This window comes from Setaria italica, chromosome VII (assembly GCF_000263155.2).
Source record: "Setaria italica strain Yugu1 chromosome VII, Setaria_italica_v2.0, whole genome shotgun sequence".
NCBI lineage: Eukaryota > Viridiplantae > Streptophyta > Magnoliopsida > Poales > Poaceae > Setaria > Setaria italica.
Genome location: NC_028456.1, coordinates 31,783,607 through 31,810,094, shown reverse-complemented (window position 1 = coordinate 31,810,094; position 26,488 = coordinate 31,783,607). Strand labels below are relative to the sequence as shown.

Genomic DNA, 26,488 nt, shown 5'->3' with positions numbered 1-26,488 from the left:
TGCAGATCATTTTTCACACGAAAACCCTGGACCAACGGATCCTCCATCCTGCTCCTTCAACCGTTTCCTCCTATATATAACGACTGATACTTGTCACAGTTTTCAGATAGCATGCGCTAGCTAGCTCGAACCACCCTTAGCTTCGACATTTATCACACACTTCAAACCCGTGCTGACGTTCAATGTCAGTCAATAAATTACAGGCATGATTGAGGTGCTCCTCTCTGGCAATCTGCATGCTGAGCAGTTGATTAAGAAAAATTGGCCTAGCAATTAACATTGAATACAAGATGCGGGGAAAAGTTGAATCTACAGATCACAACATGTTCCTGTGATGCCCTCTTGCAGTCTTGCGATCTTTATGAGGAGCATTTGCAGGGGAAGTGTTGGGGACTTGGGGTTGCCAACACATCTACGTAAACTACGAGTGTTTTCAAGAACGCTTAACTCTACTGTAACAAAAAACGAACGAACGTCATTATCTTTTGCTGCTTGGATGTGCGACACTCTGGGATTGAGTTTGTCTTCCGAAACATCATTAAATTATCATCTCTGCGCCAGCCAGACAAGGTGCAGTGATCGTGATATTCAGACTGATATCTTCTATGGATGTTTGTAGGTGAAGACTTCAGCAACCAGCTGGTGGACAGCATCACAGTTCACAGCGACACAACGTTCACCAAGTTGCGGGGCTGAAGCAGGCAATCAAGATGTCACCTTCGGTGCCTCGGTGCCATGGGCGAAGAATCCGCGACTCGGACCTGCTGGATAACCTGCTACCTCCCATGCCTACTCTATCTTCACAGCCAATTATACGCAATCTATCCTTCATACAGAGGTGCAGCCTAAAATGGAGATGATCTTCCACCTGACCCGACCGAACTGAAACAGTTTGTTGTGGAAATAAACTCAGAAGCTTACATATATCACCAAAAGTGGCCGGCAGGCAGGGGGGTTTAACTGCAAAATAATCCCACCACTAACCCTATCCATTGGATTAGCATCTTGTGATCTTGATTCATAGTTTCCAAGGTTGCTCGGGGTAGATGGTTTGCACCAGATACGTTTCGTGTATATATATCTATATATTTATAACTACGCGTGCAAGGAGGGAGGGGCATAAAGATATGTTTCACCTGAACCACCATCATGTAGTGGAGTAGTGGACATATATAGCTACCGTTCCCATCTGGTTCATTTATTAACCACGGTCAGAATCATTTGTCAGGAGCGAGCAAGAAAGAAAGGACACACTAGAATGATTTATAATTTTATATTATTAATAACATGTGAGAATGAGCTATCTTGATTTCTTCCCTTCTTTTCACGTGCACATAAACACAGAAGCTGCTTCCTTCATCTCCCATCTGCGGAACTGAAGTCGTTCCTAGGAAAAAAAAAACTCTCAATCTAGGTATGAATTGATGTTTCTATAACATTGTGAGACCTGGTCCAAATATGACGGCAACTTTACTATTGATGAGATTTGCAATGGCAAGGAAAAATGTCGTTTGCTGCCTGCTCAAGGACATTATAGAATGTTTAGAAAAAAAAACAAGGACAAGGGGTGCCAAAGCTAGTGCACTCTGAAATGAAAACAGTGCAAGCACAAGAAAATGATTAATGGCGTAATTTTATTCCGGCTGGATCATAGGATCATGAGCGCACTGTGGGATCATGTCATGGATGAGACACCACGATGCCACTCACGATCACCAGGCAAGGCAATCCACACCAACTGAATGCCCCAGTACCTCACACTCCCATCCATCAATTTTGTCACGCAGGCACGGCCAGTTAATTCGTCTTCCGCAGCTCCGCCCAACCCAACACTAAAACACAAAAATGAGAAAGATTAAATGATATATAAACTAGAGAAAAATTTATGTTGTAATTTGAACCATAGATTGTAGGAAGAAACACGAAAGATCAACAGAACTCCTTACTTTTGTTTCAACATTTGCATCCCTAGTCAGGATAGGTTACAAGGCGGTTAGTCTGAATTATCGTCGTTGCGACAATGGGCAAGGTCACTACAAAGAAGTAACAAGAGCGCGCATTGATGCGTGGGTTTGTTTGACTGCTGCTCTACACTTATATCAAGCACTTGAACTGCTCAGCTGCAAGCGGATGGCCTGCATGGTCTCGCCGGCTGTGCACCGCCGGGCCGAGCATCGGCAGCCCGGTATCCTTGGCAGCCACGGACCATGCTTCTTCCTAGCAGGCTAGCTCATGTCCTGGTACCTCCCAGTCCGATCCCGACCGTGCCTGCTCTCTCCTCATGCGGGTCCAGTCGACCACATATGTATTTCTTTGGGTGCTCTGGTTGTTGCTGAGATACAAGTTTGGCGAGCTTATATTCCTTAGTTTCGTTCAGCTGCAAAAGGCTGGAAAGTTTGGTTTTTAATGCGTAATGTACAGCTCGGCCAAAGGCCACCTTTTGGTCTGATTACACGCACAGTTCGGGCACAGAGTTTCAGACTTTATAAGTACAATATAATGGAATTGAGACACGTCTCAATTGTATCTTTACAAGGTTATACACAGAAACCTTGGAGCAAAAACATTACAGCTGTATCAAATTGGCACGATTCAAACAAATTTGGATACACGAACAATTTACAGTACATGTTTTCCTATACAAGAATGGAGTCGAGCTTTTCCTCCTTTTCTTACAGTATTGAATGTTCATACTAGTCAGAAATTGTCCTGAACGAGGTCCAAACATATGGACCTGTCGGTCTGCATGCAGGGGTGGCATCACCCTCACGCACCAAGAACAAATTGAAATTTTTCTCCCTCATGTCACAAACTCGGTCCCTGAATCCTCGCAAGGAAAAAAAGAGAGAGAATTGCCGTCCCTTGAATCCTTGCCACCCAAAAGGGGAAGTCTCTGAATCCTTGCCCAAAAAAGTATCGACGTCTCTGAAGACGCTGAAGTATACAGATTACTGGGCAGATACACTTCCTCATCTGACGAGAGCAAGTGTTTCCTTTTGATTTATTCTTTTTTCCTATTCAAGGATGGATGGAGTTCATTTGGTGCTGCAGGAGTGTAGAGTACGGACTAAATAACTTTTTTCCATCATGTGAAGGTATGTGAGAGGGGTTAATTGCACCCCCTCACATAATGGCAAAAAATTTAAATATGCGAGTAGGGGGCATAAATCCTTCCTTGCAGTTCCTTTATCCAAGAATCTCGGAACAGTCAGCTAGCAATGCCATCACAAACTCTGCTACTGTATATGTTGCCAGTCTAAGTCCTGCAACTGATATGTGCACAAACTACAAACCCGAGAAAAAACCATCGCACGGAGAAAAAGATTTTTACACAGGGAAGGAAGGTAGCTCGTCCGACCTGCAGTCGCTGACAGTCGCCAGTCGGTCGGGTGCCCCAGAACCAATCCAGACTAGTGTGCTACAGCCAGATCACCATATCATACATGTTCAATAAGCATACACTAAACGTTCATCATCTTGCCATGGAGCTCCAAACAGATGGTCTCCAGTCGATCTGCAAGCAGGAATGGCCTCAAGGCCAAGAATAAATTGAAATTGTCTCCCCACACACCAACTGAAGAAACTTATGGTCTACCATTTCTTCCATCGACGTTTGCTTATCTCTCTCAGTAACGAAGTACTAACTAGATCGAGAAGCACTGAAGAAGTGACGCCTCAGTGATGGATTTGGCCTGCCCTGGGTGCCACAAGGCAGAGGTGGACAGCGTCCATCAAGTTGCTGAGTGGAAGCAGGCAACAGCCTTGCCTTGTGTGCTATGGGCAAGAACTCTTCCAGTCAGACTAGCTGGATATCCTGCTACCTCCCATGCCTACTCTCTATTCACAGAGGTGCAGCCTATTATGGAGATTTTCCATCTGACACCCAGTCGCACTGAAAATAACTGGGAAGCTTAAACCACGCGTGCATGGAGGAAGGAGCATAAAGAAAACAAGAGCATGAATATTATTAATACTAGAATTTTATTCTGGCCATGATTCATATGAGCAACAACTGGGAATTCTTGAGCACGGCAGGCCTCTTCACATTGATAAAAGAAATCATGTCATGGATGAGTAAACCGGACACCATGCACGAACTCTCGACGATCCACACCAGCTGAATGTCCAGTACCTCGTATTCCCATCCTTCAATTTTGTCACGAAGGCACAACCTAATCATCTTCCGAGGCTCCGCCCAACCTAACACTGAAAACATAAAAATGAGATAATAAGTAAATAACAAACAGAGAAAAAAATTTGTAGCTTGAATCATAGATGTAGGAAGAGATATAAAAGTCAATAGATGATCAGAATTCAGAACCCATCATCAGAATCATACTTTCTTACTTGTATCATTTTACTTCATATTGTGCGTACCTTCTCATCTACCCTCTCAAAGAAATTACCCATTAGTTCAGCATACATTATTTTGTATTGCCATATCTAGTTTATATATACACATAGCCTGCCTAGCGACCCTAGTTTGTTTAAAGAATGTTAGAATCATATCTTTTTTATCTGTATCCTTTAATTCATGTAGTACTTTCTCATCTACCGTCTCAAAGAAATGCCACATTATCTCAAGCGCATAAAAATAATTAAAAGCTGGAAAAATTAAAATAAAACCTTATTCATGTCTTCTACGGCTGCGAATATACATACAGGATCAGCTGAGCGCATTGTGGTGGAATCACTAGAGCACGACAGGTTCAATTCAGAAACGAAATGATCATGTCATGGACATGGATGAGACTATTCCTCGTTACCATGCACGAATTGTTGGCAATGTGCACAAGTTGAATGTCCCGGTACCTCACATTCTCATTCTCCCATTTTGTTATGCAGGCACAACCTATTCATCTTCCATGGTTGTGCGTGCCCATAATAAGACTGAAAACACAAACAAAGGAAAAAAACAAAGCTAAGATTTTTTTTAAAAATTGGATCATAGATGTAGGAAGAGACATAAAAAATCAATAGAAGAGCATAAGCCACATCTCCTTACTTTCGTTTCAACATTTCATATATGTCATACTCTCATCGTTTTGTGTAAATCCTTTTGATTCAGTGTAAGGAACAACGAATGTACATTGTCGTGTATTATTGCCCTAGTTTATATATATAGCCTGCCTACCCTATATTTCAATTAACTATGCATTTTTTCTTGTATCATTTACTTCATATTGTACCTTCTCATCTACCGCTCTCAAAGAAATATCACATTATTGTCCCACCTCAAAAAAGCATGTGCAAGAAGTGACATCAGTGATCTACCAGGCCAAGCATGTGAACTCTTCAACTCAAAAAAATAATTAAAAAAAGAATACAATCACAAAGCGTCTGATAGCAATCGACTGAATCACATTTACCTTGACAAACCAGCATAGGTTGTGAGGCTACCATGGTTAGTTCACTGATGATCAACTTTTCAAGCACTAGAACTGTTCAGCAATGTGCCTTGCTATGTACACGTACAGGAGCATATATTGGAGCTTATTATTACAATTATTGCAAAGGTACACATGGAAATGAACACGCAGCAGCAGCCAGCTTCTCTCTCCAGATCAAAGTATGGCTGAGCACGTTAAAACAAAAATAAAATCCAACAAAACCAAAATCCAACATGCAAAATGGAGAGCAAATAGAGAAGGAACTGGAGTTCCCCAACACATCAACTAACATTTGATGCTGGTTACTGTAATTAATTCATTGATCAGTTTAGCAAAATTTGGATATGGGTTTATGTCAGTGAATTAAGCCGTGCATGTAGTACATGTGTGAAACAGCAAGGTGATGACACATTGGCTGGCAGTTTGTAGTAGACCTTGTATGACTCTTCAACACATACACCAAGAGCTAGAAATTCAACAGATTCACCAAAAGGAATCTTGTCTTGGAAGCCATGTGCATGTACATGCACTGACCTGCGCCACTCAACATGAGCTGAATGTCCCGCTACCTCCCATGCCTATCCTATTCTCCACAAGCCACACAACGGCATAGTCTTCCACCCAACCTATCTATATGGATGCAGGTAGAGGCAAAAAAAAAATCAATATATAGAAGTTTAGAACCCAACTCTATTTAATCATTTAACCACCTATTACTTAATGTCTTTTTCTTTACACCTTTAAATTCATGTAAAGGTATACATTGTTGTGTATTGCCTGCCTAGCTACCAGCCCCTACTTCTCGTTTAAAGATTGGTTATTAGAATCAAATCTTTTTTTAATTGCATCCTTTAATTCATACAGTACCTTCTCATCTACTATCTCGAAGAAATACCACATTATTATCCCACATTGAGCGTAGGATGCCCTATATGCGAGATCTGCCAGAACAAGCATGTGCTCTCCAACAATTAAAATCACAAGCGCACAAAGAGAATGACTCGAATCACATTTACGTTGACAGATAGGATGTGGAGTTGCCATGGTTTACTTCACTGATCACCTGAAACAGCGATCACAGTCGTCTGAATTGTCGCCAGACAAAGTGACAGCAAAGAAGTAAAGGAGTGCACATGCGTGGACGCATCACCCATGGATTTGTTTGGCTGCTTTGCCATACTTTTCAAGCGCTTGAATAACTGCGACGCCAGGCCGGGCACGAGCAGGCCGGCGGCGCGGTAGAGCAGCGACACGGCGCCCTCCCCTGTAGTCCTTGCCCTCCTTCGTTCACAGGAAGGCGCCCTTGAAGGGGTCCCCGGCCCCCACGCATTGCCGTACATGGACAGCAGGTACCTCGGATGGGTTCGGTATCGGACGGGACGGCTACGATGGATGGATATGGATACCAATTCCCATCCGAGCTCGGTGTCCCCAACACTAAGGATCTGCTTGGTTCCCTTGCTCACCCTTGCCTAATCTTGCCTAGCAAGGTTAGAGAACAAGCCAGCATGCATGTTTGGTTGCTTTGCTTGGTTTGAATTTGTCAAGTGAGCAAAGATTTCCTTACTTTTGAGAGAGAATCAAACTGGCTCTCCCCACCAAGGTTTGCCTTGCCAAGCATGGCAAGTGGACAAACTTAGGCAAGACAACGAAGCATTATATTCCCTAAGTTTTCTAGGAGTTTGTCCATGGCGGCCGCGACAGTCTCCGTGGTGGCGGCGCCCGCTCAGGGCCTGGTGGTTTCTTGACGCCGCCGCCGCCAACCAGCAACGATCCAATCGGGGGCATCCAGCAAAGAAGGGGGCATCGATCCGCCGCCGCAGCTCTTGGATCTTTAGCGACCCAGCGTGCGCTTCATAGCAGCCTTAACGGATCATCTTCCACGCCGACCACCAGCAAACAGCTGGTATATCATATCTCTTTGATTCAAATTTTCTTTTTTTACTTCCATCTCAAATTAACCAACTTTTGATCCTATCATCTTTTCCTTCCTTCAGGATGTACCGACTGCACTTTGGTTCACTGATTTACATGTATGGTTGGATGACGCCCCGGTTGGAAAGAAAAGTGAAGGAACGGACAAGTTTGATGAACGATTGCTTAACCCAAGCCATCGAAGCTGCTGAGCTGCTTCTAGCTTATCTAGATGGTTCTTCAGCGCAAAGCTCAGGTATCTTCTTCCTGACTTCGTATTGATAATTTACCGGTTACGATTCAGTTTTAGATACCGCACCGAGTATGCTTTGATGATAAGGCATTTGCTGCATTGTCACATCCTAGTGTTTTAGGTGTTGATTTTTTAATTAATTGCTTAGTTTTAGAATGGAACCTCTCGTGTCGTGCACTGATGAGCCTTTTTGTTGTGTTATTAGCTGCGCACTTGCTAACATTTACTTTTATGTGCTACATGCAGGACTTGGTAAGCAGCAGCCTGATGGTATGACTGGGAACAGAACTAGCGTTGACAAGTTAGAGGAAGCCAAGGAGCTGGAAACTCCCACCGAGTACTATCAAGCTCAAATCACCCAGCTTAATGAGTTGGAAGCTGAAATTTCCAGGCTCCAGATTGCATTGGAGTCTCGTTCACTAGGCGTAGTAAAAGACGTTCTAATTTAGCTTAGTAATTTTAAGAATCGGGCTAAAAAATGGGTTGAAATACTATATAATTTTGAGCAAAATACATATAGGACTGAGTTGATTGTGAAGGAGCCATAAGGTCATGATTCATTATTCACCAAAGGAAATCTCATCTTTAGAAGCCATGTGCATGTACATGCACGGACCTACAGTACTCAACATGAGCTGAATGTCCCTCTACCTCTCATGCCTATCATATCGATCTCCACAAGCCACACAACGTCGCAGTCTTCCACCCAACCTATATGGATGCTGGTAGAGGCAAAAGAGATTACAATTATGCCATTACAATTCTTTACTTCTTCTATTTCAAATTATGCTATTACAATTCTTCTTCTACTTCGGATTTGCCATTTTGTACGCCTTTGATGCTCTTGGACCTACTTGCAGTCTCTGATATTTTCATATGGACAAAAATGCCCCTGCTACATCTTCTATCTTCATATGCTGACATGTGGGGGGCACCAATCATCTGCTTCCTCTTTCCTTTCTTCCCCAATCCATCTTCTTCCAATGGAACCACCTAGCTCTAGCCTGACCCGCGCTCTCATACGGCGCCGCCGAGCTCTAGCTCGGCCTTGCGCGTTCGCCGCTCCGCGCACACGCCCGGCCTCGGACGACCACTGCAGTTGCCGACGAACATGAGGTAGTGGAAGTGGCTGGTCCCCGCGCTGCACTTGCACGCCCCCGCAGCGACCTACTTCCCGCAGCCGGCCAAGACGGGAGCGTGCGGGCGTACCCGCCGTCGGTGACGGCACGTCAGCTGGTTGGTAGCCTTGGAGTTTGGACCTTGTGGCCTCCCCCTGTTCCCAGACTTTTGTACCTTTCTGTCTAACTCCTTGACGCTGGCATCCGCACCTTCTAAGGTCTCTATCAGCCCATCTCGTATTCCTCGGTTCAGATCAAATGCATCACCAAATCACCACAGGTTTGCTTCACCGATTGAAATCGATGCATCACCAAATCACGATGGTTTTGCTTCACCGTGGCTGTGGGTGGGGCGGCGGAGGCAGAGGAGGTCGGCGTGAGATGGGTGCGACTTGCGACCTTCGGTGCCTTCAAGTCTTAGGGCGGAAGGAAGGAGGAGAGAGGAAGGGGATAACACGTGGGACACGTGTGTAAGTGAGGTGTAGCGGGGTATCTTGGGCATTACGAAAATATGGTGGCCTGCAGGTGGGTCCAAAAGTATCAAAGATGTAGAAATGGCACGGTTCAATCAACCTAAGAATTGCAATGGCATATTTTCAAATAAATGAATTGTAATGGTATATCTCCAAACTCGAGTTGTTGCAATGGCACAATTCTAATTAACCCCTAATACAAAGGAGAGCTTTTTTAGTTTAAAGTAGCCACTGGTACTTGTTGGTACTTTTGTCTGTGATTTTTATCCACTGTCTATTCTTAAAAAACAATTAGAAAAATTAAATTTAAGGATTATTCTTTTACTTGGTCCAACTAATTTTGTAGTCTTCTCTTCGTTTACTTCAATGTATTTACTTTGTTTTTACTGTTAGATTTTTCAGAATGGACGGCTCTCATTTTTTCCAACCATTACTAAGGGAATAGGGAAGAAAAATCCAGGCATGTGCACTCCAACAATTAAAATCACAACAACCGCGCAAAACGAATGTCTCGAACCACACTTATGTTGGCAGATAGGACGTGGGGTTGCCATGGTTAGTTCACCGATCAGCTGAAACAGCGATCACAGTCTGAACTGTCGCCAGATAAGTGGCAACGTCGCAGGCTCGCAGCAAAGAAGTAAAAGAGTGCACATGGACACATCACTCATGGATTTGTTTGGCTGCTTTGCTGTACTTTTCGATCGCTTGAGTAACTGTTCAGCAACTCGCCTAGCCATATCCATGGAGAGGATGGAAGCATAATATTGAAGCTTATTATTCCAATTATTTGCAAAGATACACATGGAAATGAACACGCAGCAGCAGCCAGCTTCTCGATCTCTGCAGAGTCCACACACACACACACTCGATCGCAGCTAATCCCCAAAAGCTGGAAAAAATAAAATAAAATAGAACCTTATTGTTCATCTCTTCCACGGCTCATATATAGTATAGTAGGTAGGTCTAGATCGATCACGAACAGTGAAATTCATCATCATCATGGACGATCGATCAGGCCTCCTTGGCCGTCATGCTGCCGAGGCGGGCGGCGTTGACGTAGTCCCTGGGGCTGTGCGACGCGAGGCCGGGCACGAGCAGGCCGGCGGCGCGGTAGAGCAGCGACACGGCGCCCTCCCGGTAGTCCTTGCCCTCCTTCATCCCCAGGAAGGCGGCCTTGACGAGGTCCCCCCATGCGTTGCCGTACATGGACAGCAGGTACCTCGGGTCGATATAGTTGGGGTTGGGCGCGTCCCCGCCGTCGGCGATGGCGGTGCACTTGTACCACCCGTTGAAGTAGACGCATGTCCCGCCGTGCACGAACTCCGCCACCGGCGGCGCGTCGAACGGCACCCGTGGCACGACGTCGTACCGGTACACCACCCGGAGCAGCTCCACGGGCACGTTGGCGCGGAGGAAGGCGGCGAAGACCTTGTCCCCGACGCGCGGCTGGCCGTAGGTGACGACGGAGATGAGGCGGTCGAGGACGTCCCGCTCGCCGTGGAACGCCAGGAGCGCCGGGAAGATGGCGGCGAGCGCGCCGCCGAGGCTGTGGCCGGTGACGACGAGGTTGGCCTTGGGGTGCTTCTTGAGCTGGTCCTGGATGACCTCGCGGAGCTTGTAGTAGGCGAGGGGCTTGCCGGCGTCGGCGTTGGGCGCCGCCTTGGGGAAGGCCCGGGCGGCGTCCTTGCCGTCCTCCTCCTGGAGGCCCAGCGCCTTGAGGAAGCCGACGTGGACGTGGCCCATGGCGCCCATGCCCAGCCACGAGAGGTTCACGTCCGTGGACCAGTCCCGCATGTTGAAGGGCTCCGTGCCGCGGAACGACACCACCACCACGCTCGCGTCCGCCTCCTTGTCCGTCATCACGAACGCCTGCGTCGTGTGGTCGCCAACGAACTCTGCACGAGTCCGGATTGTTCATCAGCATCCATGCACAAAATCTTGAGTAACTTTTACTAGCTAGTTTACTGCAGTTGTTATTGCAATGTTAACTTACTGTTCCAGCAGCTGTAGTAGCCCACGAAGTTGAACTGCAAGTTTCAGACAGCAGACACAGGGAAGATCGCATTAGCTTGCATTGTGATTACAAGTGGATTTGCACCTACCTACTTGGATATGATATGTTTGTTTATGCAGAATCGTATCATGGATTAGACAGTGGCGCGCAGTTGTTAATGGCAGATTAGTTATATTTTATATGGACGTTGTCATGGAGTCAGTGTCATCAGTGTCACTGTAGTGTGCACATATGCAAGTGGGTCCTTGTGCACGTGATGTATACACGCGATGGTACACGGATCTTGATGGAGCAATCGATGCATGGGCAAGGCTGTCCACTTGTCCCAGAATGATTGGTGTCCTTGTTACAATTGTTTGGCAGCAGTGTTACGTTGCCAATCGTCAGGCATAGTTGACACGTTGTCTACTTTGTTCGTCCTCGCATATAGGTATAAACATGAACAAGATGTTCAGGAGGAATAATGTATAATTACGTGTGTGAATGGGTGGGTCCACATGTCAGCTATTTATTCCGGCAGAATTCTAATAAATAAGCAAAGCTTTCATGGTTGCTGAAGCTTTCAATTTTTCCCTGGATTTATTTATTAGAACTAAAATTTTGACCCATTTATTTCCCTGTTTAATTTGGCCATTTACCGTCCACTACCGAGACCACCACCGGTTCAGTCCAGTTACCAGCCGTTATTAGTCTGCTGCTCTAAATTTGTACTAGTAAGATTTTTTTTATTGTTTTACTAAAAAATATAGTACCAGCTCTGTACCTTCCAGACGTTCTTGACGACGTTCTCGATGTAGGCGGCGTTCTCGTAGGCGATCTTGGCGGCCATGACGGTGACCTCGAAGATGGAGAAGGTGCGGAGGCGGATGAGCCGGCCGTTCACGTACTGCTGGTGCACGAGCGGCACCGACGCGCCGCCGCACTCGCCGCTCTCCACGTCGACGTAGTAGTCCTCCCCGACCGTCGCCGCCTTTCCGGCGCCGGAGACGCCCACCACCTGCAGCCGCCGGTCGTCGGGGCCGCCGCCCGCCGGCAGCGGCTTCAGCTCCGTCCTCCCGTCGATCATCCCGATCATCGACCGGAAGTTGGGCGCCTCCCGGTTCAGCGGGATCACCAGCTTACCTGCCAGTGTTCATCATCCATCGGCATATTTCTTAATTAGTTTTATACTCGGGCGTGTGATGTACAATTGTGGAATTGTATAGTCACTATCTACTAAAGTGTTGAATTATTATGTAATTAATTATCTGCTAATCACATGCAAGTGTGTGATGCATTAGGTAAAAGGAGGACACAACTAAACTTGACAATAGGACAATAGAAAAGGTCAGGAGCAGGTGGTAATTTCTGTGAGGTCGATCTTGTCCAAGGCACCTGGCGAAAAATTAACAGATAGAAAGCTTGAAATGGCAACCATAAAGAAGCTAGAGAAAACCAAACGCAAATTAATGGTTAAATTACGGTTGCAAGAAGAACAATGTGAATGGAAGAGACAAACAGTTAATTACAAAAATGATTAAACTAACAAACAAAAAACATGTCAAAGTAACCATAATGAACAGATCAGATAGAGAAAGAAAAATGTTAAATTGACCCAAGCAATTCATAACAAACTATAACTAAGAGAAACAGGAAAAACATAAATGCATTGTTTAGAAGAAGAACAAATAAACTTGAGAATGCATGGGACAATAAAAAAGTAGGGAGCAGGTAGTTTCTGTGATTCCGATCTTGTCCCAACCACTCGGCTAAATTAACAGAAAACCTTTAAAGGGCAACCATAACGAAGAGAAAATTAATAAAAAAATCCAGTAGGGGGCTCCGATCCCCTGCTGTTCTAGTAAAAATTAACTTTCAAATTACGGTAACAAAATTAAATTAAAGAACTGCATAAGCTAAGGAAGAGAAACAACAGGCGAAAAATGATAAACAAACTAAAAAACTTATAACGAAGAACCATAATTTGTGTAGAGGGAAACAGAAAGAAAAAAGGTAAACTAACAAAAAATTCAAAAAAAATGAAGAGAAATATTAGGAAAACAAATGCTGAGAGTGAGTGAGAAAGGAAGAGAGCGAGACGTTCTGTGCATGGTCATAATGCACCGTTCAGTCAACTTTACCTTTGACGACATGCAGTCAAATTAAATTCGCACGCATGCATCAGCATGCATTTTCCGGTGCACGCGTTCTTACGGTCTTTGACTTGTTCTATTGGTGGCGAATTATAGAACACGTGTTGGTAGAAGTTCTTTGTAAATTAAGTTGAATTATGTCACAAACCAGTTCGTAATTAAGTTGATCATCATCCACACCTGGTTATCTTGCAGTATAGTCATTCATTTGTGACGTCACATATACATTTATTTGTTTTTATCCAAAGATCAAATAATATTATATATGTGTATAACGAGTTAAGATATAAAATAAATGTGACGTTAATGGTGGTGTTCACGTATATACGTGCATACGTACATCTGAAGATGTTCAGGAAGATGCCGAGTATGCCATTGTTGAGCGCGATGAAGTTGAGGATGAACTCGACGACGGTGCCGATCATCACCGCCGGGTAGTAGGCAGCGGCGAGCGCCTTCTGGATGATCTGCGTGAGCAGGACGAACATGTCCCCCGGCGTGCTGCCGACGTCGGCGGCGGTCTGGTCGCCGGCCTCCACGAACGGGTAGCTGGTGATCGGGCGGCGCAGGAACAGCATCGACAGGATGTCGACGAACCGCACCTTCTCCGACCGGATGATCAGCTTCTCCGCCCCCATCTTGGGGCCGCCACCTGTGGCGAGCTGCTGCTGCTTCGCCACCATGGTCGCCGGACGGCGAGTGGTGCTAGCTCTAGCAGCTGATGATAGCTACACCACCCTAGTAGTAGGGCGCCCTAGCTGATTAAGCTAGCTACGTGTAAGTGTGGTAGCTAGCAAAGTGGAAGGCTCAAGCTGGCACGATGCTGAGATGGAGCGAAGGGGTGGCTTTTTATAGGGCAACAAAGAGGGTCGGGTTGGGGTTGGGCTGGGCTTATGATAGGTACATACTGGACGGACGCGCCATGGACCGGGCTGGGCCGATGCCGAGCAGGGCCATGGGCCAGGATGTTTGATTGATCTGTTTCTATGATTGGGTTTGATAGGTAGAGGTGTCTGTCTAGGGTTTGCATGTAGAGTTTTGCATGTTTTCACATGTGACATTAAGTAAGGTGGTACTGCTGGAGTGTGGCCAAGTCAGCAGCGCGTGGATCATGTGTTGTGCTGATTTCCGGGGTGGTTTACTGACCTCCCTGGATGCTAGTCGCTAGCTAATAGCTGGCTGATGGGATCTGCACCGAGACTGTTGTACATATTTTAGCTTCATATGAGTACTGACATCGACATCTGCATATGCCCTGTATTATTATGGTGGACTTAGAAACTATGTATATCAGTCTGCTAGATTTAAATTTAAGGTGACTTAAACTTAATAACCACGGGGAACCTAGAGTCACCTGTGACTTAAGGACATGCAAGTGTTAAGTTACCTTAAAGCTCTTGAGAGTTATGGAAGACAGGAGCAGACTAAATGAATTGCCGAAGGCTGCCACTAGGATGAGCGTCAGCAAGTCCGAATGGAAGCTTAGAAGTTGATTCAAGAGTTTGTTTCTTCGGTCAGTCCGTTTCTCGTGTTTAGAACTCGTGTTGAGTTTGAGGTGTGGGCAGTTTAAGTACTGCAGGTTGTAGTTGGCAGCTGTAAGCTTTCAGATTCTGATTGCGGAAGCTGGAACATTTTCCTTAATCTAAAATAGTAACCTAGCATACCCCTAGTGTCTAGTTCAGGTAAGTTTGGATGCATGGGAATCACTACTCCAATTTGTCATATATAATCAATTTTCCATGGGGTGATCCTCTCTAGCTAGTTTACTTGAGCACATGTACCTGTGTAAAAAATATTTGTAGATCAACCGATTTAGAGCTTCAGCGGGGATAGATGCTCCTCATTAATTGAATGTTTTTTAGCTTTGCCTCACTGTATCTGTGTATTATTGTATCCTATTGTGTTGTTTGTGTTATTTCCTCCAAGCGGTGCTGTATGTACCATTTTAGTGGAGGCATCTCTTTAATACATGCATGAATGCCCACGTAGGGGGATGTATCCCTCTACATCCACGGTAAGATTTTTTTTCTCTCTCTCCAATATATACTTGTTAGATTTCACCAAATCTGAAATGGCATAATATAATCCAACAGATGAATTAGGAGGACATTAAATTTATATATTGCTCCGTTGTTGGTTAGGCCTTTTTTTCTCAGATTGGTGTTGAATTAAGCAGCTATCAGTTCTCACAGTCCAAGATGATTAGTTGAGCATCACGGAAACAATCCCTCTGTTCATCCAAAAACAAACTCTTTTGGATCTACAGCCCAGCCATGGATCGACCAGCATTGATGTGCAGGGTTATCTCTCTTCCTCTCAACATCAGTCAATACCTCCAGCTAATTTTAGGTGGGTCATCATTCCATTTTATTTCTGTGGGAATAGTGTTCTAATTTTAGGTGGGCCCACCACGAAAAGGATGTAACTTTACAATGTAGAGATTACTACTATACACAGTTCACACTGTACCATTCCCATCGTGCAGAGTTATAGTAGAAATTAAGGCATTTTGCTTTCGTAGTGTGAGCTCTTCACAGTTTACACTACTTTTAATTTCATCTTGCTACTTTGGTTAGCTTCCGGTCCATTCTGTGCGAAGAGAAAGTAATCATCCTTTTGAAATAATTTTCATTTGCAGATCTTTTGCTAAAATTTACATGTATCAGTTTCCAATGTTTTTAAGGTCTGTTTGTTTGAGTTGCAGCTTTTGAGCTTTTCTGAAAAGCTACTGCTGATTTTTTACTTCTGAAAAGTCAACACTAGCTTTTAAAAGATGTGTTAAGCTTTCTGAACTCAAAAGGCTACGAAAAAGTCATAAAACTGAGCTTTTCAATTTTCCATATAAACTTAGCTTTTTTGGGCTTCCAGCTTTTCGGAAGCTACACAAGAAATTTGTTGTTTGTTTGAGCTTCTGCCTTTTCACGTTGAGAAGTAGCCAGGTCAAACACACAGATCCTTACAGTAATATATTGAAGTGTTGTCTCATCATAATAAAAATATACATGTTTGTTAAGTTAGGAACCTAATTTATCCCTAGATTCATTCAAAAACCGAAGTCTTTCATTTTAGCTAGACGACGCATATCTAGATATATAACCTCAAAAGTAAACGGATTCTATGCATGTAAATTGCATATATTAAGCAATGAGTACTGTCCACGTGCATTGTTATCCTAAGATGACAACTAATTAGATTTATGCACAACACGATCACATGCATGATGAGAGAGAGAGAGAGAGAGATCCGCGAGAACTATCAACTAAGTGATGCACCAATATAAATAATTGATGATGATGTGTGTATAGTAAGTAAACATATCAAAAGATGGCTATAATGTCACAATCAAGAGACGGCAGCATCGCTGGCTGTGTTCTTATGGCAGTTGTGTTGCGTAAATGTGCTTTCATCCAAGGGAGATCTACTCTCAGGACTCACCAATATTTTTCAAGTAAAAACAAGGACTCCGATTGACAAGTTGTAACTGGCATGCTGTTGGTGCTGTGCCTTTAATTTCAGAAGAAGACGCGAGCAATTGAGCGCACCGTGTGAAAGCGATCGCAATTTGGTAATTTGTACATGATATAAACTTTGTCTTCGACCCAATACACGTTGTAATCTAATATGGTAATTTTGTATAAGATGATATTATTGTGGTCTTAATAGTAGGTCTCTGCATATCAACAAAATACATATGTACGGTTTAGCCATTTTGTATATATAATAACTAGATTTACAAACAGTAATAAATTGATTTGCAGTGGGACTAGAGTCTTCTATTAATTCACTGGCAATTTTAACAAATGGGCGTATGCGAATGAAACATTTACCATAGATCAGCCAATTGGGCAATTCCAGTGGGGTACTATGGCCTCCTAGGTACAATTACGTGGCTCTCCCACGATATGGTTGCACATGCTGTGTTTTCTGTGTCATTTCTGCATCCAGTTAACATTTTGTGTGCAATTTTGCTATGGCCATCCCTTAAGTATAGGTATACATTTGACTATATGCATGTTTTGAACGGAGTACCACTTTTTAGAATTATATCGAATCCTGCACAAAAGTGCCAATCGTATGCTCTATCTAGGTTTCTCCTATGTCATTATTTCCCATTTCAAGTCACGTTTCTACCATTAGTAATATTCAGTGTTTTAAATAGCAGGCTAGATTGGAGCTCTAGTGGCTAACACTAGCTACCGTCATGATAGCATTGTACTAATTGCTAAATAGGCACGTACAACATATATCTCCAGCTAGGGCATGCAAGTTGTGGCTGGAGGAAGATGCAAGAATATTGGAATAGAGCATACGTGAGAGACATGAACCTTTCAATAGCCTTTTGATATATATAGAATGCAGGGAAGAAAAAGAAGGGGCAAGGAGATAAAGAGGAACGAGGCAACAAGGGGCAAGTTTGGCTTTTATGTGCTGACTTGTCAAACGGCATGAAGCATGTGATTGTGCGACTACTGAGTGCATGGCTAGCATTGTCAAAACTATGAGATGTTGAAGAGGATAGCATTGACAAAACTATGAAAAAAGCGTGTGCATCATTTTTTTTATATTACTAGAGCATTATGATTAGTAAATGTGCGCAAGATAAATTGTTGAGGTCAGGGAGGGATAGAGATGTTACAACCACTTGAGAAATAGAAGTATATATAGGTTAGATCTAAGACATTCTGATGTTGATGCAAACTTCCATGAAATGGCAACTAGGTTGATGATATGAAATATGTAACCTCTCTTACAAGGTACAACAAGGAGTTAGGACATCGGTATATCCATCTATCAAGAAACTCTTTTTAACCCGTTTTTTCATTGTTTTACACCAGTTGGAATTTATAGTATGGTACTTGTAAAAAAAAGGTCGACTAGTACAGTAATTTGTTTGTCACATGTCAGAATGGTTTTCCATATGTATGCGTGCTGAAAGTAAAAGAATGGCACAAGCATTCTTCGTGAGAAGTAAAAGAGAACAATAGAAGTAGCATAAAGAGTCATTAAAGTGTGCATCACATGCCGACAGCGACTTTGATTGAGACAATTACATGCTTGACATGGTATCTGTATGTAATCATGTGTCAGCTACATATCATTAAAAAAAGGAGTCCAATATTCTAATAATCTCATTTCAGCTGGTTGGAGCTACGTTGTATATTATGTTGTTGATCGATGGTGATGTGTAAATGTGCAAGCTTGGTTGAGTTACAGATTATGAAGGGTATCAAGGGTATAGGTGCATTTGATAGATTATCTTTTATTTATCACGAGGAACTTGCATAAGGCCTCTAATAACCTTTTCATCCATTTTTGTTATCTTAAATTAGCTGATTTTATTATAGCTCCTTTCTACGATAACCAACTACCGCTAAAAATATTATTTTATGAATATAATATAGCCGCAAAACCACCAAACATTATGTAGCGGTGCAAGCAGCAGGGCCGGTCGAGGATAACCACGCACAAAGCCACCGTATGCAGCTGCTTGCTGAAAGAACAATAATGCCACTGGCATTATAAGATACATCATACATATCGTGAGCTTATTGGTGGCTTCAACACACAGAAACCCACACGAACTGGCACGCAAAAGTATCTGGATTGCTTGCTCTTCAACTTTCTTGCTGAAAGATCGAACTAGTATTGTTCACAATGAACAAACTGAACAATTGAGTAGTGCTGCAAAATTATCAAGAAAAAAAAACAGAAACATAACAGCAGAAAAAAGAACAAGAACGTTCAGAGTAGTAATCATTCTATCGTCAATGAATATATAAAAAAAATGCACATGGTACGTTACACTATCTAAGATAAACAAGAACTGTAAGCTTTTCTCGTAGTCTCTCTCAACCTGATAGCTCATAGGGTCTTGTGAGTAATTTTGATGAATATAATCCCCAACACCTAGAGATTTATGACACCGAGGTAATATATACAATACCGATGAAAGTTTAAGAAGCGCAAATCTTATTTTGACATCGATAAGAATTTGATTTATTTTCACACAGGAAATCTCATAAGCACTTAATTTACTGTAATAGTATAAGTAAAAGAGGACAGCAGGGAGACATAACGTGTCGGTTGTGTGCAGCACATTTGTCCTACTGTATGGATCTGTCATGATAGGAACCTTGACTAGCTAAGCAAGTGGTATGTTTGTCTCCGTATATAGTCATGAGAAGGAGACTTGCATTGCATGAAAGCTTAATCTCTGTTCAAGATGCATGGTTGGACTAGTCTTTTCTAAAAAAATTGTTTACTCATGCATATATTAAGTGTTTTTTTGTTAGTAGTGTTTTTTTTGTTTTTCAAATTATGCCAGCAAGTTTTTTTCCTAAATATTAAGAATGTTCAACACTCCCGTACGTAAGGAGAGATCGTCGCAACATGGCACCTTCTTTTTGGACAAGTGTCTTAGGGCCTATAGCGAAGGAACCAACTATTTCCTTTTTCAAAGGTTGGAGCTAGCTCCCGCTTTTCAAAAGAACGGCCAAAGTGTCATCTTTTTTGGAGCATATCTTTTTGATAAAGCGAAATAAAGTGGATATGATGCAGCAAAGTGTGTACCATATCAACACCAAAAGTGAATGCATATGCATGCATGTGTGCTGTGTAGAGATCGAGAAGTAAACTAGGGCGGGCGCATGATTGGCGCGCGCTCGCGGGGGTTGGAGAAGCACGCAACGACGACGCGTGCATGGCGGCCAGCATAGTCGTCGTCCGATCCATGCAGGATCGAGCAGCAGCAGGCAGCTTACACGAGACATGGATCAAGGCGCGATTGCTAGCTCCTGCAGTTACACTGCTAGTACGTACGAATTATTTTACCTCTCGCGCCTAGGCCTTTTATGCAAAAAAAAAACTATGTATTTAAAAAAAAAAAGTAAAAACGATGTACAATTGAAAGGGAGGGTCGATCGTACACCCAATCATTGTGTATCTGGATCCATCCATCCATCTCAATACCAACACGCATGTATTGGGGTGTGTGATGCGCCATGCCCATGCATGCATGAGTGCAAGTAGCTAGGTTACTGACGGCGTCGATCGATATCGATCCGAATCACGTCACTGTACTGCACTGCACCGGTGGCCTACGTACGTGTGCGTGGATCGTCCAAGCTGGATGGGGTCGTATCGATCCGATGCGCCCTGCCGGTCGGCTAGCTCTCCATGCATGATCCGCATGGGCATATAGATGCACCAATACATTATCATGCATGGGTCAACTAGTTGCATCAGGCTTTCTCATATGGTGGCCCGTCCGCGTAGGGACGCAAAAGGTGGGCTGCTTTTGTCGTGTGCTAGCTCACGGTTTCTTTCCCGTCTCACGGTGTTCACATTATTTATAATTTTTATATCCAGCATGCAAGATCAGCATTAGTTAGTTCCACTGTGGGAAAAGAGAAAATGATCATCTTTTTCAAGTAAAGTTCAATTGACATATACCTATCACTTATCCGTTGCCAAAAAAACATTAAAAAAAGAGCTTTGCCGTTCATTAGGTCATCAGGATCTAGCTTTTACAGTAAATTTCAGACCAAAATCTTTCAAATTATCTGACAGCTCTGTCTAATTAGTCTGGTCAGTCGTAGTGTAATTGTCATGCATCCTACTCTGCTTATTATAGGTGGGGCCTGACAGCTTGTTGATCAATAGTACTATCCCACATGCATTTTTATCCAGAGATAGACGACAGCTCTGTCTAATTCACATCGCCCATCACATGCATTATAAGATTATAAGATAGAGACAAAATGACAACATGTTGGAACGGTGGATACACATGACTAGTGGAGCAGAAGCTCTCAGGAAAGAAATGTGCTCTGCTATAATGCTCATCATATGGGAAGTCTAGAAGGAAAGGAACAAGCGTATTTGATTGATTTTCAATCAAGAGGAAATGGCAACCGCTGCTCTTTTTGCAAAAATCAAGGAAGAAGCCGGAGCATGGATAGTAGCGGGGTAAAGGACTTAGCACTTTTTATTTCTCGCGAGTAATTGTCTTTTTAGATGTGTCCACCCACCGGCTAGCCGGTTGTACAAACCCTCTCCATTAATGAAATAGGCACAAACTCGTGCCCGTTCGTTCAAAAAAATGTTAGAGACAAATGGGCCCCAGCTCAACTGAGATACACAGATGCCGTATGTAAACAAATCAGAAGATTGCTATAATCAATCAAGTTGATGGCATCCACACTGGCCGTTTGTGCATGCATTATTGCAGATATATACTAGATGATATAATAATTGTGCTTCCAATTTCGGGCCGGGGGATCGGCCAATAGTGTTTTCTGAATTACAAACAAGCTAGGGCTCTGAATGACAACAAGTTGTGCCTCCAATTTGTTGATCAATAGCGAATCTATTTCACCTTTTATCTATCATTTGTTGATCCTCCTCGCCCCTTTTTCTTCTGTCTAATCTTTTAAAGTGAATGCTTGTACCTGATGAACAACAGAAGTGAATGCATGTACCAAAAAATCAAAGGTGTGCACTGTACCGGCAGTATGCAACGCATGGCTGCTGCATTATTGATGATGTCGGTCAGAGGACAACTGGGATGGATGACGCCGAAATTAAATAAGCCAGCTGTCCCTCTCGTTCATTCGATGATCGCCCCTGCTCCTATGCTGACATGTCTGTATGTGTGTACACTGTCAACTGTGTGTGCATACTGTGCAGCAGCAGCGTGAACGCAACACCAATAATCGACGCCGTTGTCATCATCTTCCATGTGTGACAACTGACAAGAAGGTCATGGTAGATTTTTTTTTTTGAAACGAACTGCCGGTTATGTTGAAAAGGGAGAGAGGCTAGAAAGCCCAAAGTATTTACAGATGCTTAGCAAGCTTGGAAAATTATACCTTATGCACAAGATTTGACAAATGTTTCTGCACCCGCGAAAATCCAGCTGGCAGATTCCTCCTTGATTCTTGATGCAACCACTGATGACTCTACACGATCAAAAATCCCAGCAAATGAGGATGATAAGCGATGGTAGATGGGCGATGGAGATCTTAGTTAAGGTATAGGTCTACAAGACTAATCAAGGAAGAAATCCATTACCTCCTTTCAACCCACTAAATAATAATGCATGTTCATTCACTAACGATTGATCACTGCCAATACAGATCGAGCAGCTGATTCAGTATACAGGTTAACGAGTCAGACTGATCGAGCTGATTCAGTGCACTCACAAAGCCAAGCGTTCCAGTGCCCCCAGCAGGTTGGTGTCCTCAGCTGTGGCACGTATTGGAGCTGTCCACCGTACGCATCCAATCATGCGGACCCATCAATAATCTCCATCTCAAAATGAAATGCATGAGGTGATGCATGCCAGTAACGAGCTTCAATCGGGCCGGCCCATATCACACTGTGACGCTCGCTAGCCCGGCCCGGCATTCTCTCGGTGGCGAACAGTATTAGACTGGACTATCGGACCCATATAATAGGATTCTTCTTGGGCTTCACAGATGTTTCCTTCCGACAGTTAAGCGGCCCGCTCACGTCGCACACTGGCGGGCGGGTCCATGGTCCATGTATACGTGCTTGTTGCCTGGCCCAGTGGGTAGGATCATTTGCATTTTTCTTTTCCTGGCTCAACAGGCGGCCCAGGTAACTTCCATGATAGTTTTCAGTTTCTTCTCTTATTTCCCCACTATTTCTACCATCCACAACAGCATGCTTTATTATGCTTTAAAGAACGATCGGAAGCAACTCTACTATATATTCAACAAATCATATCATAAATCATGAAGCACATCTAAGGGCTAAAAAAGTGAGTTACAAATAGGAAAAATCTAACTCACTTTGCAGGGAGGAAATATGATTTGATCGACTTAGTTGTTTTGTAAATTAGCTCATTATTCATCCATATTCGAAGGATTTGGTCCCAACACTCGTCCATCCGAAACAAGGACGTATCGCACAGCAGGAAACTCATGTTACATTATACATGTTCAGCTTGGTGGATGCCAATTGTTGCCCTACGAGATCCGACAGTGCCACATGGTTTGGCAAGTTTTGGTCCTATTTTCTCGGGAAGTCAGGAGGAAAACGTTTTGGTCCTGTATTGAGACAGAGACGAACAACAACACACCAACCGACCAGGTTTCATTTGTTTGAGATCGATCGATCAACATCTCAGACTCGGTATCTTACGTACGCTAGCTAGCTAGCTATATTCCATGAACGATGCCAGCACAAGACAGGTTTACATGGAAGCGTGTTTCTAGATGCCTTTTAAGATCAAGTTTGGAGTCAGTGAAGCAAGATAAGCTGCTTTCCATATGCTTAATACTATATCGTTAGCTCATGTCGCTGAAGAAGCACGTGTTGAGTTGGAAATCTCCTGCGGCATTAATTGGCATGTATATTCTCTAGAAAGGCAGTGAGACATTCACGTGGTGAAAAAATTTATTATACATAGTATATACGAGTATTGGTCTAGCTCAAGTTTGTCTCTACTGATCCAAACGGAGCCTAACTCAGTAACTTATCAAGCCAAATGCAAAATAAAGTTCACACCTCCACCTTAGTCCAACTTCATCAACTCGTTCCAGGCTTATGTTTCGTGTTCACCGGCATTCGTCAAGCGGCAAGCCGCAGCGCGGCGTCGGATTGATTGAGTGGTATGCGTGTTGCAGGCACGGCAGCTGATTGCACACAGGCTGAGGCGATGTGGCTAGTGCGCTATTGTTGCACTTTGGGTATTATTAAAATCTTGTGGCCCTATATATTGCAGTGCATAATTTTTTTAGAGTAACTTTCACCAGCAGTAATTAAACTTGTCCCGAGTTCTCATCTTGATCCTGGTACTCTCAAAATGCACATAACGATCCTTAAACTTGTTCCGAGTTATTATCCTGATCCCAATACTTTCAAAATGCACATAATAGTCCCTAAAATTATCCTGAGCTCTCGTCCGCGTTTATAAACTTGCTTTGGGCTCTCATTTACTTAAAATTTAAGTGAGATTTGAACTAGAGACAAGTTTAAAGACCACTAGAAAAATTTGCTCTTTTTTTTACTTTACAATGAATACCATGAGCTAAATTCCTGGCTACACCACTGCTTTGAACACTAATCTCCCTTATATTACATTGTCCATAGTAATAAAAATGTGTTCATAGAAAAATACTTTCAAATACTAATAATCTTTTATCATAAAATCTATAAACCAAATAATAAGCTAATGTTGGATAAATAAAGTTTGGGGTGCTGAAAATGTATGAGCACCATATAAAAAGAAATAGAGGAAGAATAGCCTTGGGAGTTCAATGTTGCCTCACCCCCTTCGTAGAACTTACTCAAGCCCATGGATCTACAGTTTGGCCTCACCAACTTTGCAACTAACTGGCATCACACTCAATCTGTTAAAGTTAGAAGTTGGAACCATACATCCAAAAAGTGAGGGCTTTGTGCTCAATTAAACTTCTAGAGATACTGATATATTATACAATTTTTTTATAAAATAATATTGCAAAATAACACATTTATGAAAGTAATTTGAACACAAATATATCTGTGTTGCTTTTAAAAATATCAAAACTTAATGCATATAAAAAGTGATATATATATATATATATATATATATATATATATATATATATATATACTATACTATGTAATACCCTGGGTACGGAATAGGCTATTCCGTACCCGACCTCACTGCGGATCCGGCTCCCACCTCCCCTCCCGCCGGTTTTTCCTCTCCCGCTTGCCCCGGTTTTTTTCTGACTTTTTTTTCCCGAACGTGGGTCTTCCCGTCGTGGGTGGTCCGTTCAGTTCCGCTCGCCATTTGCTGCAGCCGCCGCTCGCCAACCGCCGCCGCTCGCCATTTGCTGCAGCCGCCGCTCGCCAACCGCCGCTGCCGCCGGCCCCGCGCGCCAACCCCTATGAGCTCTAGCGCCAGCTCGTCGCCACCGCCTCCGCCGCCGACTCCGCGTCCGGCGTCCAGTCGCCTCCGCCTCTCCCCATCCGCAGCCGCCACTGCTGCTCGCCATCCGCAGCTGTCACCGCCGCCGCTCGCCCGCAGCTGCCGCGCCGCCCCTCTCCTCCTCCGCATCGACGCCGCGCCGCCCCTCGCGCCCCTCGCATCGACCCCGCACCACCTCTCTCCTCCGCGTCGACCCCGCGCCGCCCCTCTCCTCCTCCGCATCGATGCCGAGCCGGACGCCGCAATAGCCGTGCAGACTCTAAGGTAGAATCTGACCGGTTCCTTGTGCTTTCCTATTGTTATCAGACTGTACTTCAGCTCCTGTTCATTTGTTTGGTCTTTGGGTGAGATGGATCCAGCAACTGATGCCTTCTTGGTATTTTTTCTTTGTGGATTACTAATTCAAGTTTGCAGTAAAGAGTGGATTGGGAATTGTAGAATCCACAGTTTGTTGGCTGAGGGATGCTGGTTCCTCAGATAAGAACTAGATGTTTATTTGTTGGTTGAGGGATTCCTGTTCAGATAACTAGAGCTTTATTAATTTCCCCTTTTCTCTTATAAACAAATTGATGAGTTTTATTTGTGAATATGTCTAGATGAGTTCCTGTTCAAAATTCAGATGTGCAACTTGTTTTCATTCAGTGATGTAAATGTTCAGATGTGCATGCTTCCTACTGGCTGTTATGCATTCATTTCATCCAAGAGATGCTGATCTGATTTGCCAATCCAAATTTGCTGCTAGGTGCAGGCTTGGTTTGATCACCTGATATGAGTTAATATATTTGGATCAATATACTTTGTTAATCATTCCAGATGTTTTTAAGCTTTGCACTTGAAAACATTGTGGTTCATGAGCTTGCCTGATCAATATGCCTTTTTTTAATCTGAAATTATTATGGTATGCCCGATTGGCATCTTTTTTTAGCCCCTGTGTTGTGGGTTGCTATTTTTCCAGAGATGACAGGATGGGTCCTGCTGCCGAGCCCATTCTTACTGTCAAGCTGTAGGCGGCGAGCAGAACGCCAACATTGTGACGTGAATTCCTCAACCTCTGCTGGCTCCAACCCAAACACAACATTTGGAGCATCCTTTGTGCAGGTGTTGAGGTGTTGAGCGTCAGGACCATCTTCCTGTGAAACTTCCATGTGCTGAGATTATATATATATATATATATATATATATATATATATATATATATATATATATATATATATATATATATATATATACACACACACATATATATA

At 43.5% G+C, this 26,488-nt stretch overlaps 1 protein-coding gene and 1 long non-coding RNA gene across 2 annotated transcripts; one reads left to right on the top strand and one right to left on the bottom strand.

Moving 5' to 3' along the window:
• The first annotated feature begins 6,851 nt into the window (after window positions 1-6,851).
• Window positions 6,852-9,229, top strand: LOC111258051. Its single transcript, XR_002678673.1, has 3 exons — window positions 6,852-7,296; window positions 7,388-7,560; window positions 7,804-9,229. It is a non-coding gene; the product is annotated as an uncharacterized LOC111258051 (long non-coding RNA).
• Window positions 9,230-9,904: 675 nt separating this feature from the next.
• LOC101781825 lies at window positions 9,905-14,110 on the bottom strand. Its single transcript, XM_004977004.2, has 4 exons — window positions 13,638-14,110; window positions 11,929-12,287; window positions 11,145-11,178; window positions 9,905-11,046 (listed from the first exon to the last, which is right to left on the bottom strand). Exons 1-4 carry the CDS (start codon window positions 13,978-13,980, stop codon window positions 10,163-10,165), a joined length of 1,620 nt encoding a protein of 539 aa, XP_004977061.1. The 5' UTR covers window positions 13,981-14,110; the 3' UTR covers window positions 9,905-10,162.
• Window positions 14,111-26,488: the final 12,378 nt, after the last annotated feature.